The sequence below is a fragment of the Gobius niger genome (assembly GCF_951799975.1).
Source record: "Gobius niger genome assembly, chromosome: 2".
NCBI lineage: Eukaryota > Metazoa > Chordata > Actinopteri > Gobiiformes > Gobiidae > Gobius > Gobius niger.
In genome coordinates this window covers 27,916,757-27,929,905 of record NC_136853.1, presented here as the reverse complement: position 1 = coordinate 27,929,905, position 13,149 = coordinate 27,916,757, and the positions used below count along the sequence as shown (strand labels likewise).

Sequence of the window (13,149 nt, the reverse complement as noted above, 5' to 3'; positions counted from 1 at the left end):
ACAATGAGAAGAAAAAACAAATACTTAGAAGTATTGCATTCATAAATGTAGTCAATATTGACAATAAAAATTCCATAAATATGTAAAAAATGCTTTTGTCAAATGTTTAAGCAGATTAATGTTAGCATAAGTGTTTTTTTTTACTTTGTTTTTTACTTGATTTTACTTAATAAACCCTGTGACACTGCTGCACTGTGAACATGACTCTGCATTACACCAATTTCCACAAAATGTGTTAAACTCTTGTTTTTGCTTCAAAGGATACAGTTGTTAATGCTGAAATGAATACAAAGAAAAAAAACAAAAAAGATTTGTTTTTTTATCCCCCTAATATTATTACACATGTAAACTTTAAAAAGGTGAACACTAAATTCGATTTGGGACAAAAATACAACTTTTATTGTGAAAGGAGCATTTGACACCGTATAAATTCTGTTTTAATGTGTAGTATCTAAGATCTGAGTATAAAAACATTTGAACCTGGAGTTGTACTTTTATACACAAGGTGTGAATGTGCACCTCGCAACACATCTCTGGAGCATATATGAACAGAATTCCTCTTTGAGAGGTCCCCCTAATATGGTGATTGTTTATGGTTGTTGGTGACTCCTGGTGACTATCACTGGGCCATCAGTGTGGCCCTCCTTTTCTATGCCTGAATAATTGTATTGAAATGTCCTGTAGAACAAGAACTGTACCAAGTTTTTTTTTTCTTTCTTTGGTTTAATTAATACATTAAACCCCTGTGAGTTTCACAGTAAAACCTATTTGGAAACAAAAGAGAGCTTACTACTGTGGTACTTCAGAAAGAAAGAAAGTGCTGGATAATTAATGTTTTCAGCTTTATGGCACGTGAGCACCAATGCCAAGTACACTGCAGGGGATTCCCCCAAAGTTATGAGCTATTAAACTTGGTCACTCACTTCCCTGAAATACACCTGTTCCCATACCACTGTGCCCCAGTTACAGAAGAAACCCCAAAGGTTGTGAAATGTTCCCCGGTCAAAAGGGTTTTCATCTGCTCCACAGTGCTTGAGGTATGAGATCCGGTGTCGCGACATGAACTCCCAGGTGGTGGTGTTGAGCGAGACCAGGTAGAGATGTGAACCCAGCAGCAGCAGCACAATAAGTGAGAGAAGAGCCACCAGCACACCCACAACAAACAGCATGCCATTGGAGCGCAGCCACAACTCCCAGGTAGATGCGTAACTGAACCCGGTCCTGAAGAAAAAAGCATGATCATGGACCTACTCTTAAAGGAATAGGCCACCGTTTTATATACTAAGATATGTTCTTACCTCACTTTAGTCGAGTTAATATATCCCCGTCTGGTCATTGTCCGCGCGCTCTGTCACGCAAACGGAGCACATACGCAGCCTCTCCCATATGTGACATAGCTCCGAAAAAGCTCACGATAGAAGCTACCAAGCTCTTCCACGTGTTCCCTATTTAAATAAAGTTACGTGAAGTGTTTTCATGCGAAGTATATTTACACAGAAATGTAACGTGTCGATTTTATAAGCAAATAAAAAGGGGGACTATATTGTGAGGCGTAATGATACGAGGAGTAAAACGTCCGCGCAGTAACTCCTAAAGGTTATTGACGGAAGTGAGCGGGGGAAGTCTTTAGGAGTTACTACGCGGACGCTGTGCTCCTCGTATCATTACGCCTCACAATATAGTCCCCCTTTTTATTTGCTTATAAAATCGACATGTTACATTTCTGTGTAAATATACTTCGCATGAAAACACTTCACGTAACTTTATTTAAATAGGGTACACGTGGAAGAGCTTGGTAGCTTCTATCGTGAGCTTTTTCGGAGCTATGTCACATATGGGAGAGGCTGCGTATGTGCTCCGTTTGCGTGACAGAGTGCGCGGACAATGACCAGACGGGGATATATTAACTCGACTAAAGTGAGGTAAGAACATATCTTAGTATATAAAAACGGTGGCCTATTCCTTTAAAGAAGCGTTGTTAGATTTGTCTGGTCAACTCACAAGGCAATGTGTAGCCCCCAAAGCAGCACGATCAGCTGAACGACCAGGTACAACACAAACCAGCGATGGTTTCGCTCTCCCACACAGTTCTCGATCCAGGGGCAGTGATGGTCATACCGACGCACACAGTGCTGACATGTTTGGCAGTGCTTTGATCTCATTGGCTGCTGCTTAACACAAAAGATGACAAATACAGTTTTATCATTAGAACTGGACCTGGAGTCAGCAGTAGCTCAGCAGTAGGGGGTGACAATATATCGATTTTGCTACATATCGTGATATTTGCAGGACGATGCGAAACCGAATTGAAACATTTTATACCAATATTGATACTTTTGATGACATCATGCATATTATTGGACCACGTCACGCATATTAATGAGGTAGTCACCAGAGGCCAATAAAGATCAGAGACTTCAGTCAGAACAGTAGAGGGCAGCACTCACAAATATATTACTTGAAATTAGTTTTTTTTATATACAAAGATTCATTTGGGGTTGATTTATTCCTTTTTGAAAAAGGTCAGTTGTATCTTATTTAAATGAAAATGAAGTCATCAATGACTTATTTTCAGTGTGTAAGTCAGGGATAATGTATTACTTATTTAAGATAAAGGGGAATAAAACACATGAAAACAATGTAAATCATGAATAATAGCTTGTAGCTGGTATGTAAAAAAATATATATTTTTTTTAGAAAATCGTGATGTATTGTAGGTTATTTTTGTGCAGTATATCAATTATCACTGTATCGACGTATCGTAAGGTTATTGTTATCGTAAGCCATGTATTGCGCATTGAATCGTGAGGTTATTGACGTTCATGAGCAATACACTAAGGGGGTCATTTAACACAGGTGTTAAATAATGGGTGCAAGCTGAAAACTAAAATATGCTATTTTGTTGGTATGTTACACTTAATTTACTATTTCATGTTGCCTGTTTTAGGGCCCCAAATCTGGATTTGTAAATAAGGCAATGCTGTGTGGGTACAAATGCATAAATAACTCTGATACACTGCTGCTGATACACGTTTGCACGTGCTCCTGGCTTTGCACACGAGTAAACGTTTGGTAAATGATCCACGATGTGGGGTGACTGACGACTACTACTACTACTACTACTACTACTACTACTACTACTACTACTACTACTACTACTACTACTACCACTACCACTACCACCACCACCACCACCACCACCACCACCACTACCACTACTACTACTACTACTACTACTACTACTACTACTACTACCACTATTTTCGCTATTTTATCATTTTGTTTAAAATGCCAATGGGACTGTCCTTAAATAAATAAATCATTAATTGGACTCTACCATCTCAGGTACAGTCACAAATTGCAATAATAGCATTATTGAAATTGCTTAATAATCGTAATGGGATTTCTGCATACAGTGAATTTTAATATACATCAAAGATCATATGAACAAACTGACAGACGCTGCATCTGAGTTTCAAAGGTGATTCACGGCATTAAAATGCATTGTGCATTGTGATGCCACTAAAACTGAGGACATACTGTAAGGTTCTAAGGCACTTGTTATTCTAGACCTCTTGGGGATCAAAAAGGTTCAGGAGTTATATTTCAGGGATAGATAGACAAGCATGTTAGACACTGACAACAATGTAAGTCGGTGAATAGACTCATCATATTATAGACAATGACATACAATAGCCATGTTAGACACTTACCTGAAGCAGACAGTGCCCGCAGCGGCGTTGGCGCATGGATTTAGTGGTATGTGGGATCATGTTCTGCTGCTCCTCAGTGACGCCCAGAGAAAACTATAAGACAAAACAAATCTGACAAGTAAACCAATCCTATGATTTTCATGTCCTGTTACATTTAAAGACAAAAGGCAAGGCTATTTGTAGAGCACAATTCATACACAAGGCAAATCAAAGTGCTTCACAGTTAAAGCAGCATAAAATATAAGAAAAACAAATCAATCAATAAAAACATCAACATAAAATTAATCAATTACAGTAAGAGGCAAGAGTGTAGATAAAATACTTTCAGTTATATGCATTTTTAAGTCTTGTTTTGACTCGCTCTGTCTTGAGCACTATTTCGCTCTGTCTTGAGCACTATTTTTTCTTGCTCGTAAAAGGCAAGAGTGTAGATAAAAAAGGTTATTCATTGCTACACAATTATGATCAAGATCAGCTTCAGAGAAAACCACCTGCTTGTCACTGTCATCAGAGAGGATAAATCCAGGATCCATCAGAGAAACTGCAAAATACAGCAGCACCGACACCAGCACCAGCAAGACGAACAGCACCGGCTGAACCAATTGGCCTGTCTCCTCCTGTTTCCTTAACTCTGGTACCAACACACACGAATAGCACGACAGTTAATGAGCAGTAAATATTGTGAAAGTCTTAAGCCTCTCTCATCTGATCGATGCATTACTGGCTCTTTAATGACTACATAGCTACACATTAGTAAACACAACGAGCTTACCTGTATCATGTAAAAAGAGTATGAGGGTCACGACCCATGTCAAAATTACATGGGCTGTTCTTACTAAAAATCCCGAACCAAAAACATTTTTGAACATGGTCCTAGCATGTCACAGTGTCCATTTCAATCCCCAGGTGAAGTGCAGACTGACAGAAGTGGGACACCGCGCGGCCAAAGTGGAGGCAACAACGGGCCAAAGCACACTGCAATTCAACTATAAGCAATAGATTAGATGTAATATAATAGTTGATCTGGACCAAAACTGTTTATATCAGGGGGAGAGTGGGAAGAAAACGGTGGTAATAACAAGCTGCCGTCGTTTGCGCTTGTCGGAGCAGCCGTTTGCTTCGACATTAACAATAAATTGCGCCAGTAAACCCATCATTTACCATCATAATTTTCAAATACCCGTGTGGAGTCTTAACGAAGAACACGATCCTAACGATAACGATGGAAGACAAAGCTAGATGTGTAAAAAAAAACAAAAAAAAACTCTCCGTTCATTCAATGCACTTGTGTTGTGTTGTCGTTCCTCACAGGCTCGACTGTGATTGGCTGGTCCCGATCACGTGACTCGAGATACTGTGGCCGAAAGAGACATTTCACAACATGTACATTTTTGTTATTTATATCGAATTTTAAAATTAGTTTCCCTTATATTGTTGTTTATACAGTATTGGAATGGTAAACTCCTCGTGTCATTTTTTTGGTTTTATGTTAGAGTAAATTGCATTCCAGTAAGCTTTGCATTTTGGTTTAATATGTAGGATTTTACATTAGTTAGGCTATCTAAAAAATGAACACAATTGATTTATTGATCGATTATGATTAGATTAAGTCCTGTGCGGTGACCTTTTATTAAACCTGCTGGAATGCATTGAGTGACAGTCATGTTATTCATCTCCAAATTTACAGACATTGATCCCAAAGTCCTGAAAATATTATCCACCTCTTCTTTACATGTTCCATAAAATACATTTTTGGAAAGAAGTTGCATCTCACTTATCACATGATCCATCACAATAACCTTTGAACCAAATGATAAACTGTTTCAACCATGCAAATAAAAAAAAAATGTTGGCGTCATTGCCCGTGTACTTCTCTGGGTGATTATTTACGTTAGGTACCGCTAAACAGAAGAGTTTGTGGTAAGAAAATGGTAAACAGTTGCGGGAAAGGTTGCAATAGCAATTCAGACCAAAAAATTACACCGAAGCCTATACGTTACAATAGTTTTCCAAGGTGGAAAAGATGCCATGGAGGGCAGGTTGAGCAAATAAGGAGATTCGGCATCTCACCGAGTGCAAAGCATGCTGGTCCAGGTTAAAGGTCAGGACTACCCCGATCGTAATCCAAACTGTTAGCATGACCACAGATATTGAATATATTGAGCGTTGAAAATCGATGTTTTAAAAGAATTCTGTAAGAAACGGGGACACAGTGTTGATGGGAAGAGAAGAACTCGTGGCCCTTGCTAAACCAATAAATAAATAAAAAACAGTTGTTGTATTAAGTAGCTAAATAGACATAGGCCTATTGGTTACAAATAGCATTGCAAGTTAGCTATATGTCAAACTTACTAATTTAATCCATTCGCGTCTCGACGTTCTGGATCTTTGTTTCAGTGGGAAATATGATGAGTACGTATGCAGTTCAGTGAGATTCAGGTGGTGTACTTACTTGTTCCACACTGTCCTCTGAATGTTTACATGTTATGGCCGATAAAAATATGATAAAATGTAAATGTTTGAGTGGTATTAGTTTAGGCAGACACTGTTTATACATTCTTATGATTTTGATGAAGATCAGACCTCATTTAGTGACCAATTTAGGCAGCAATGTGAGAAATTCCACACGGTGTACTTACTTCTTCTTGCCACTGTATTGACCATATTTACACAAATGTGCCTGAACTGTGCACTGGTGCCCCATTTCATTGTGTTGTTTGGAGTGATGTGTATAGTTGCCATTGCCCAGAGGTCTCTTTCCGTGCTTTCATGAGCCTTTTTATTAACATTATTGGTAAGCATGCGCCAATGAAAATGTATTAAACACTGCAAAATGGAAAAACTATGATGAAGTGCTATTTGCTTTGTTTATTCTCTCTGTCTGCTGTTTCTTTTGTAGACCTGTACAGCTTCACAATGACATCGTGGTCCTGGATGTACTCCTGGATCTGCAATAAGAAAACAGATATTGTAATTATCTCTATTGTGTGTAGTTTGCATATTTGTTTAGGACCAGACTCTACCCTGTTTAATTGTGTGTCTGTATCATTCACATCAACACACTTTTCTCCCGTGTCCAGGGGGCTGCCAATCATTTCATACAGATTTAGTGTGCCTATTTTGATTTTGCCCAACAGGAGTGTTTTCTTTGCAGCTGTTTCTTCAATGTGGTTCCATTTTTGTTCCTGCTCACGAGACAAGATAACTCCATTAGGCCTATCACAAATGAATTCTATGCAATTGTGAATCTGTTAAAGATGTGGTACCCATTGAAAAGCTTCTGAGTGCGTTAGCTCCAATTTGTTTTGCAAATGGGACAGCTGGTTTCTCCAGTGCACCATCATGAGGTGACTTTGGTCCTCTATTGTCACCAGTTCTGTTCTCAGTGTGTTGAGCTGGTCTTGATCGTTATTGTCTCTTTGAAAGAGCTGATCTCTGAAGTAGAGAAGACTTTCCAAATGATCCACCACCTCCAGTACTTCTTCAAACTAAAAACATTATTACAATAGGCTAGAGTATAATACAGTATTTCACCAAGCATTAGAAAAACTAAAACACGCACATCCAGTGTAAATAGTGTGCAGGATCGAAGTAGAACACAAGGATTTCACCAAGTCAGACAAATACAGGCAAATGTTTTTGCTGTGATATTCTTTGGATTAAGCCAGCTCATTTTGAGCCATAAAATGTTTTGATTAAAGTTATAATAAAACTGTCAAACCTGCAATTTTGAAGAAATTACCTTAGAAAGTTTGACCACTCGCTCCAGAAAATCGTGAAACACCCTTTGGGTGTGCACTCTCAGCTCCAATGTCGACTTCTTTCGCTGTAGTTGCATACATTTCCCGGTGAGCTTCTGTCTCTCTGCATCCATCAACAGCACCTCTTTCATATTTTTCTCTCCTTTTCTTAGTCTTTGGTCAGTATCTTTGGTCTACACAGAGGGAACTGGAGAGGTCAATTGCTTCAGCAAATTGAAATAAGCTGTAGAACTGATTACCTTCAGAAATACATTGTGGCTCTGGTGTTGTTCCTTTGCGCATGTTAACTCACTCAGAAGCTGAGCTTTGCACAACTTCAAGCTTTCCAGAAACTAAAAAATAGAAAAGTATATAAATAACTTTTTTTTACAATGACCATGCATAATCCTAAAAGGAATCCTTCAACCAACTTGTTTACGTTTGTCACATTTTGACGCAAGTCTTGCTTCAATTTGGCTCATCTTCTGTATTTCAAAAAAACTTTTGCTCCAATCAAAGACGCCATTTTCAAAGATGCTGCTGACCCTGCAAACAAATGCCACCAAACAGTCCAGTACCGTTTATTGACCCGGGCTTGACGAAATATACTCAGTGTTTGCAGTAAGGTTTAGAACAGAGTAATACCTTTCAGATGTCATCCGGCTGTCATTAGTGAACATGTAGTTTTCCTTTCTCTCTGAAATGTTAACTTTTGTTGGCTCAGTGTAGAGCTCCTCCCACCGTGACCATGGTGACGCCACACCAAGCCAGAGCCTCACCCCCTCACCCATGCACTCACCCTGACTAGAATAGTGTGAAGTGTGAATGTTTTAAAGAACAGGGGAAAAGTCACTGCAGAGTGTGATGCCTTTTCTGCATGATTCAGTTGACCTAACAAACTAGAGTAGTAGGAGAGAATAGTACTTTATTCACCATCACAGAGACTTAGACACATCAGTGTTTTACCCATGAACACTCGACACAATAGTCTTTCACATTTGGTTATGCTTCCATAGCATGACCCAATGCTGTGGAATTATTGTTGTATATTTCAGTCATTTTGTTTTTAAGCTTGTTATGTTCAAGAATGTGAAGGTTAATTTGACCCAGACACTGTAAACTTTGTACAATTAGATATGTTTATGGAGACCAGGGGTGTCCAAACTTTTTTCACTTAGGGCCACATACAGAAAATTATACAAACAACTGGGCCGCACTCAGTAGAGGAGAGATATATAACTTCACCTCTATTGTCTTAAATTTAGCAAAAAAAACAAGCTTTTTTTAGTACAAACATGTATTAGTGGGAAACTCTGGGAAAGCTTTTTAATTGAACATGCTTAAAGTAAAAAATAAAAAAAGAATTATTCTTTTCCGTTACATAAAATATCTTTTTAATGATTCAAGAAACAGAGTATAAAAACTAAGACAACCATTGTTTTCAAATTGTGAAGTCTTTTTTACAGTCATTTGTACTACATGGTATGTTATTAACTTCAACAGCCTCTGCACAATTTGGTGAATAGCAACTTAATAGATTGCATAAGTAAAATTCAAGTTCCATAGCATAAAAAAAAAAGTAATCTATTGCTGTTTGTCCAGTACAAAGGGAATGTTTATGGTCTTTCCTTGCAACTTCTCCAGACCCTGATAAAAAAAAAAAACACACAAATACAGCAAAACGTGCTTTGGTAAAGGCAAAGAGTTAAACAGTACCAAAGCTTCTATTTTGTTTTATTTAAAAAACATCAGCTCGTATGCATACAGACTGCTCTTACCTCACCGAAGTAGGACACCAATGGAGAAATCTCACATGTAGCAGGAGAATTGCTTTATGAAGATTCATTACAAATAAATAAAACAATGTTAGAATTAGGCGGCAATTACAAACATAAAAACATCTATTAGATATTTGAAAAAAATGTTAATTAGCACAAATACATGTATTATTACACAAACCTGACAGTGAGTGGAACAGCATTCCCATCTTTATCCAGCAGAGTTGCTCCAGCAGCAGTGACCCACCGGCAGTGCTGGAGCAACAGGGCGTTTCGGGCCGTTGAGGGGCTGTCTGTAGCCGCTCCATCAGCATTTTTCAGAGGCGAAAACTCGTCCTCCCTCACAACCTCAAACACTACAAACCTCCTTCAATAAACATACCACAGCAAATAAATTATATTTTTAGGCAGTGAGGTTAGATCATTGCAATATGGGACACACTTGCTACCTGGAGAAGGGAAAGACATCAAAAACAAACTTTTCCATTTTAATGCCATTGGGTTTGGTGGGTTTAACTTCATTTCCACATTCGTCAACAAATGGCACTTTCTTCATTGCAACATGTTGCTTTAGGTGGCTCTTAAAATTTCTGCAATAGGGGCGCACACAATTATTATGTTTTCTGCTAGAACTAAGCATGCAGTTTCATGCAGTATAACCTTACTCAGCCACATCCTGAAGGAACGCTCGAGTAAAGAAGTGGTTGCAGATGTTGCCTGCGCTGTAGACCAACTCCCCAGTGTCTCCTCTGAGTTCAGCAGTGGTTTGGAGGATCTCACTGTACTCTACCACCTGAGCCACACCTTGCACCCTACACACAACACCCACAGGCTCTGTGGGGTACGCCTTCTCTACCACCTGATCACAACATGGTTCAACATAAACACTGTTTTACAAAACTATGTTAAAGATATTAGCAACAAATGATGTCACACCTTCGCTCCACAGTCAGCTCCTTTACTGACACAGAACCCAATGAACAGTGGGTCGGCCATCTTGACAAGGATGTTGTCTACACAGTAGACATGTAAGTACTCCACTCCTCTTTTCTTCATGTCCTCCAGCACATTGTTGTCCACCAGAGCCTGGTATAGGCCGCCATTACCATCTGATATCAACACATAATCTTTGTCAAGTCAAAGGCCAACTGCTAATAGCAACTTGGAAACTATTACAGCAGGGGTCTCCAACCTTTTTTACCCCTTGAGCAACTTTTACTGTATGTAACAAACAGCAGAGAGCTACTTGCACTTTGAAGAACAAAATTAAGAAAGAAAATGACTTGAGTTTCCTTTATACTTTACTATAAACCTAAAATACACTATATTTACCTAAAAACAACAAGTAACAAAACATCTAAATTGACTTGTAAAGGAAAACACAGAAAGCGTTTGAGGAGCTTCTTGGAAAGGGCTGGAGCTCTCGAGCCTCACGTTGGAGATCCCTGTATGACAGCATAGTGGAATAGGGTGAACTGACACTGTCCAATTTCAGATATGAAATGTTATAAATTATGCAAATAACAATATGGTTTCTTTTTAAAAAGTCTAGCAAAGTGAACTCACGATGTACATTTTTGAACATCTACCTATTCATGAATGAAACTAATGAATTGTAATCGTTTTTAAAGGGACAACAAGGAAAAAAACCATCCCAAAAATACAAAATGGAGATCTGAATAAATAAATAAACACAGAGTACCTGGAGCCATGGCAATTTTCCATTTTCCCTGAAGGATGACCTTTCCCTCGAAAGTCACAGCTGGGATCATTCTCTGCTCAAACATTATGACGTTTGATGGTTCAAGGCCAAAGTAGTTGTTTTCTTTAAAGAACTTCTCAGTCGAGGGCAAAGTAAACTCGCTGGTCATTATGTACCTGAAATTACCCAGCAATCAATTTTTTTTTAAAGTTACCTTTTGTAAGACTTCTGATATCTGAAGATTTTGGAAATAGACATGTAGCAAAGTATTAATGTCGTCTTACCATGGTATAGTGGAGTTTGTTCCATGCTTTTCATCTGCGAGTTCTTGAATTTTGTGAAGGCGCTCAGCCTGTATTTGGTATAAAGTTTTACCGCTGGGCAAACCCACATTGTACATCCCTTTGGGATATTGAACACCAAGGCGGGTCCCCTGCCCACCTGCTAGAAGGAGGACCCCAACTCGATTCTTGGAGATTTGCAAAAGACCTGCATTTGACAGTGAGCAACAAGCAACAACATTAATAGTTTTTTCATAAATGATTTCTGTAAATTCAGCCCATTGTCACAGCCTCATCAACTATAGTTTGCTTGTTTTATTGATGGTGGAGATAATTTCACTTTTTGGAGCCCATTGCTGGGTTTCAAGCGACATCACAACATTCCTAAGGCCTGTTGCGGTTATGCAGATTCTATAGAAATCTAAATAGAAACGAATGGACAAATCAAACAATAACATAAATGGTAGTAAACATGGTAATAATGATAATTGAGGAACAAATCAAAGAATAGCATTATGACATAGTCCTTTGCTATATTATGACATCACACGCAAAACCTCTATACACAGGGGCAGGTAAAATGATATTATTAATATGGAGAGATTTGGTCTAACATTGTGAGATCGTGACGTAATCCCTGCTATTTTCTTTTGGGATATCAGCTACAAATGAATCTGCAATAGCCCATTTTCATTAGGGAAAGCTGGCTCCTGCCCCCATCATTACATTTACAAATGTTCCATTGTCAGTATCTTGGAGCAGTCTTCTATCTTGTAAAATACCCGCGCAATTTTTCGACAAATCGGTGCTAAAAATAAATGGGATATTTTACGTCGGATCGAGACACGTGACCGGGAGTGGGTGGGACTGTTGAGCTGTATTCACCTTCATTTTCCCACTCCGCCAGGGAGTTCTGTTCACCCTTCTTCGCGCTGCCCATGCACTCGGCGGACACAGGCTGCATGTGTGCGTCCAAGCTGGTCGGTGGAGAGGCAGCAGCCCGGGCAGCCCCTTCGCAGTGCTCCTTCAGCCCGGGCAGGTCCAGCTGAGAAAGCTCTCGGAGGAAGCTCTCTCGCTCCGCGTCATTTAACTCCGACCAAAACTGAAGAATATGAGACTGGTCCGCGATCTCTAGATGTTGCTTCACTTCTTCCAGAGACAACATAGTGTCCGCCTTTCTGACACAATGCAAAAGTCGGCGCAGACTGCTAAGCTACACAACTGTGCGCGAGCCACTACTGTAAAGGAAGTGACTGTGAAACTCGTGACGGGCTCTTTAACCAAACAGATGTTTGCTGAGCACGGAGAACCCGCTCTAATGCAGAGCTGAACAAGTGTGAAGTGTCTGTTAGTAAAACCAAGCTCAAACCGGGTCAGTGGCACAGACTAAACAAACAAAAAAAGGGAACATTTGCCAACTGGTCTGATTGCTAAGAAGCGGTGTCGAAAATCACTACTGTGTGCTTTGATTGGCAATTTGAGAGCCGAAATGAGCAGAACTTGTCCAGCACTTCCCACAGGAGACTGACATCAGCAGATGTAAAATAAAAGAGTTGAGCTGCTGAGAAGGAGACACACTGAGTGTGACTTTTTGATCGGATCGTCTAAATGGAATTTTCTGCCGAATTTAGTAAATGTTCATCATTTTTGGTAGACTTTGTCCGGCTGGGGGCGCATGCGTGTGGGTATTAAGAACCAGTCTATATTTATATTTCTATGGTCTATATGTGCAGAACAATGATATCGGACTAACCAGGTGGATGTATTAAGTGTAGTACCAGTTTTATTTAATCTATTCTTAAAGGTCAGAATCTTGTAAGACCAAAACTGCCAAAATAATGAATAAATACTTTGGAGAATAATAATTAAAATATCACAGCAAAAACAGAAAAAAACATATTTTTAATTAACATGTTTTTGGCAACATTTTCAACA

At 39.2% G+C, this 13,149-nt stretch overlaps 3 protein-coding genes across 4 annotated transcripts; all 3 read right to left on the bottom strand.

The window, feature by feature from the left end:
- Positions 1–680: 680 nt before the first annotated feature.
- On the bottom strand, positions 681–4,958 carry zdhhc12b (zDHHC palmitoyltransferase 12b). 2 transcript variants are annotated; one of them, XM_079551848.1, is made up of 5 exons: positions 4,486–4,958; positions 4,205–4,344; positions 3,714–3,806; positions 2,002–2,171; positions 681–1,221 (listed from the first exon to the last, which is right to left on the bottom strand). In XM_079551848.1, exons 1-5 carry the CDS (start codon positions 4,580–4,582, stop codon positions 906–908), a joined length of 816 nt encoding a protein of 271 aa, XP_079407974.1. In that variant the 5' UTR covers positions 4,583–4,958; the 3' UTR covers positions 681–905. The 2 variants fall into 2 exon arrangements, with proteins under 2 accessions (XP_079407974.1, XP_079407975.1); XM_079551849.1 differs by having other exon boundaries at positions 2,002–2,168.
- Positions 4,959–6,550: 1,592 nt separating this feature from the next.
- cfap73 (cilia and flagella associated protein 73) lies at positions 6,551–8,227 on the bottom strand. Its single transcript, XM_079552021.1, has 7 exons — positions 8,099–8,227; positions 7,885–7,999; positions 7,714–7,806; positions 7,456–7,647; positions 6,980–7,201; positions 6,737–6,898; positions 6,551–6,661 (listed from the first exon to the last, which is right to left on the bottom strand). The coding sequence occupies exons 1-7, from the start codon at positions 8,131–8,133 to the stop codon at positions 6,569–6,571; spliced, it is 912 nt and encodes a 303-aa protein (XP_079408147.1). The 5' UTR covers positions 8,134–8,227; the 3' UTR covers positions 6,551–6,568.
- A 685-nt stretch (positions 8,228–8,912) lies between these two features.
- On the bottom strand, positions 8,913–12,574 carry uap1l1 (UDP-N-acetylglucosamine pyrophosphorylase 1 like 1). The gene is made up of 9 exons (XM_079552020.1): positions 12,100–12,574; positions 11,218–11,422; positions 10,934–11,109; positions 10,168–10,340; positions 9,897–10,090; positions 9,681–9,821; positions 9,413–9,598; positions 9,232–9,283; positions 8,913–9,100 (listed from the first exon to the last, which is right to left on the bottom strand). The coding sequence occupies exons 1-9, from the start codon at positions 12,377–12,379 to the stop codon at positions 9,038–9,040; spliced, it is 1,470 nt and encodes a 489-aa protein (XP_079408146.1). The 5' UTR covers positions 12,380–12,574; the 3' UTR covers positions 8,913–9,037.
- Positions 12,575–13,149: the final 575 nt, after the last annotated feature.

Excerpts from the sequence above, each read along its gene's own strand:
- zdhhc12b (XM_079551848.1), bottom strand. The coding sequence starts at position 4,582 with ATGTTCAAAAATGTTTTTGGTTCGGGATTTTTAGTAAGAACAGCCCAT. Across the intron at positions 4,345-4,485 it reads ACTCTTTTTACATGATACAG|AGTTAAGGAAACAGGAGGAG; the intron begins GTAAGCTCGTTG and ends TGTTGGTACCAG. Across the intron at positions 3,807-4,204 it reads CTGATGACAGTGACAAGCAG|TTTTCTCTGGGCGTCACTGA; the intron begins GTGGTTTTCTCT and ends TTTGTCTTATAG.
- uap1l1 (XM_079552020.1), bottom strand. The coding sequence starts at position 12,379 with ATGTTGTCTCTGGAAGAAGTGAAGCAACATCTAGAGATCGCGGACCAG. Across the intron at positions 9,822-9,896 it reads TTCCTTCAGGATGTGGCTGA|AAATTTTAAGAGCCACCTAA; the intron begins GTAAGGTTATAC and ends CCCCTATTGCAG. Across the intron at positions 9,284-9,412 it reads GCTGTTCCACTCACTGTCAG|CAATTCTCCTGCTACATGTG; the intron begins GTTTGTGTAATA and ends ATCTTCATAAAG.
- cfap73 (XM_079552021.1), bottom strand. The coding sequence starts at position 8,133 with ATGTTCACTAATGACAGCCGGATGACATCTGAAAG. Across the intron at positions 6,899-6,979 it reads ACTCAGAAGCTTTTCAATGG|GAACAAAAATGGAACCACAT; the intron begins GTACCACATCTT and ends TCTCGTGAGCAG. Across the intron at positions 6,662-6,736 it reads CAGACACACAATTAAACAGG|ATCCAGGAGTACATCCAGGA; the intron begins GTAGAGTCTGGT and ends TTCTTATTGCAG.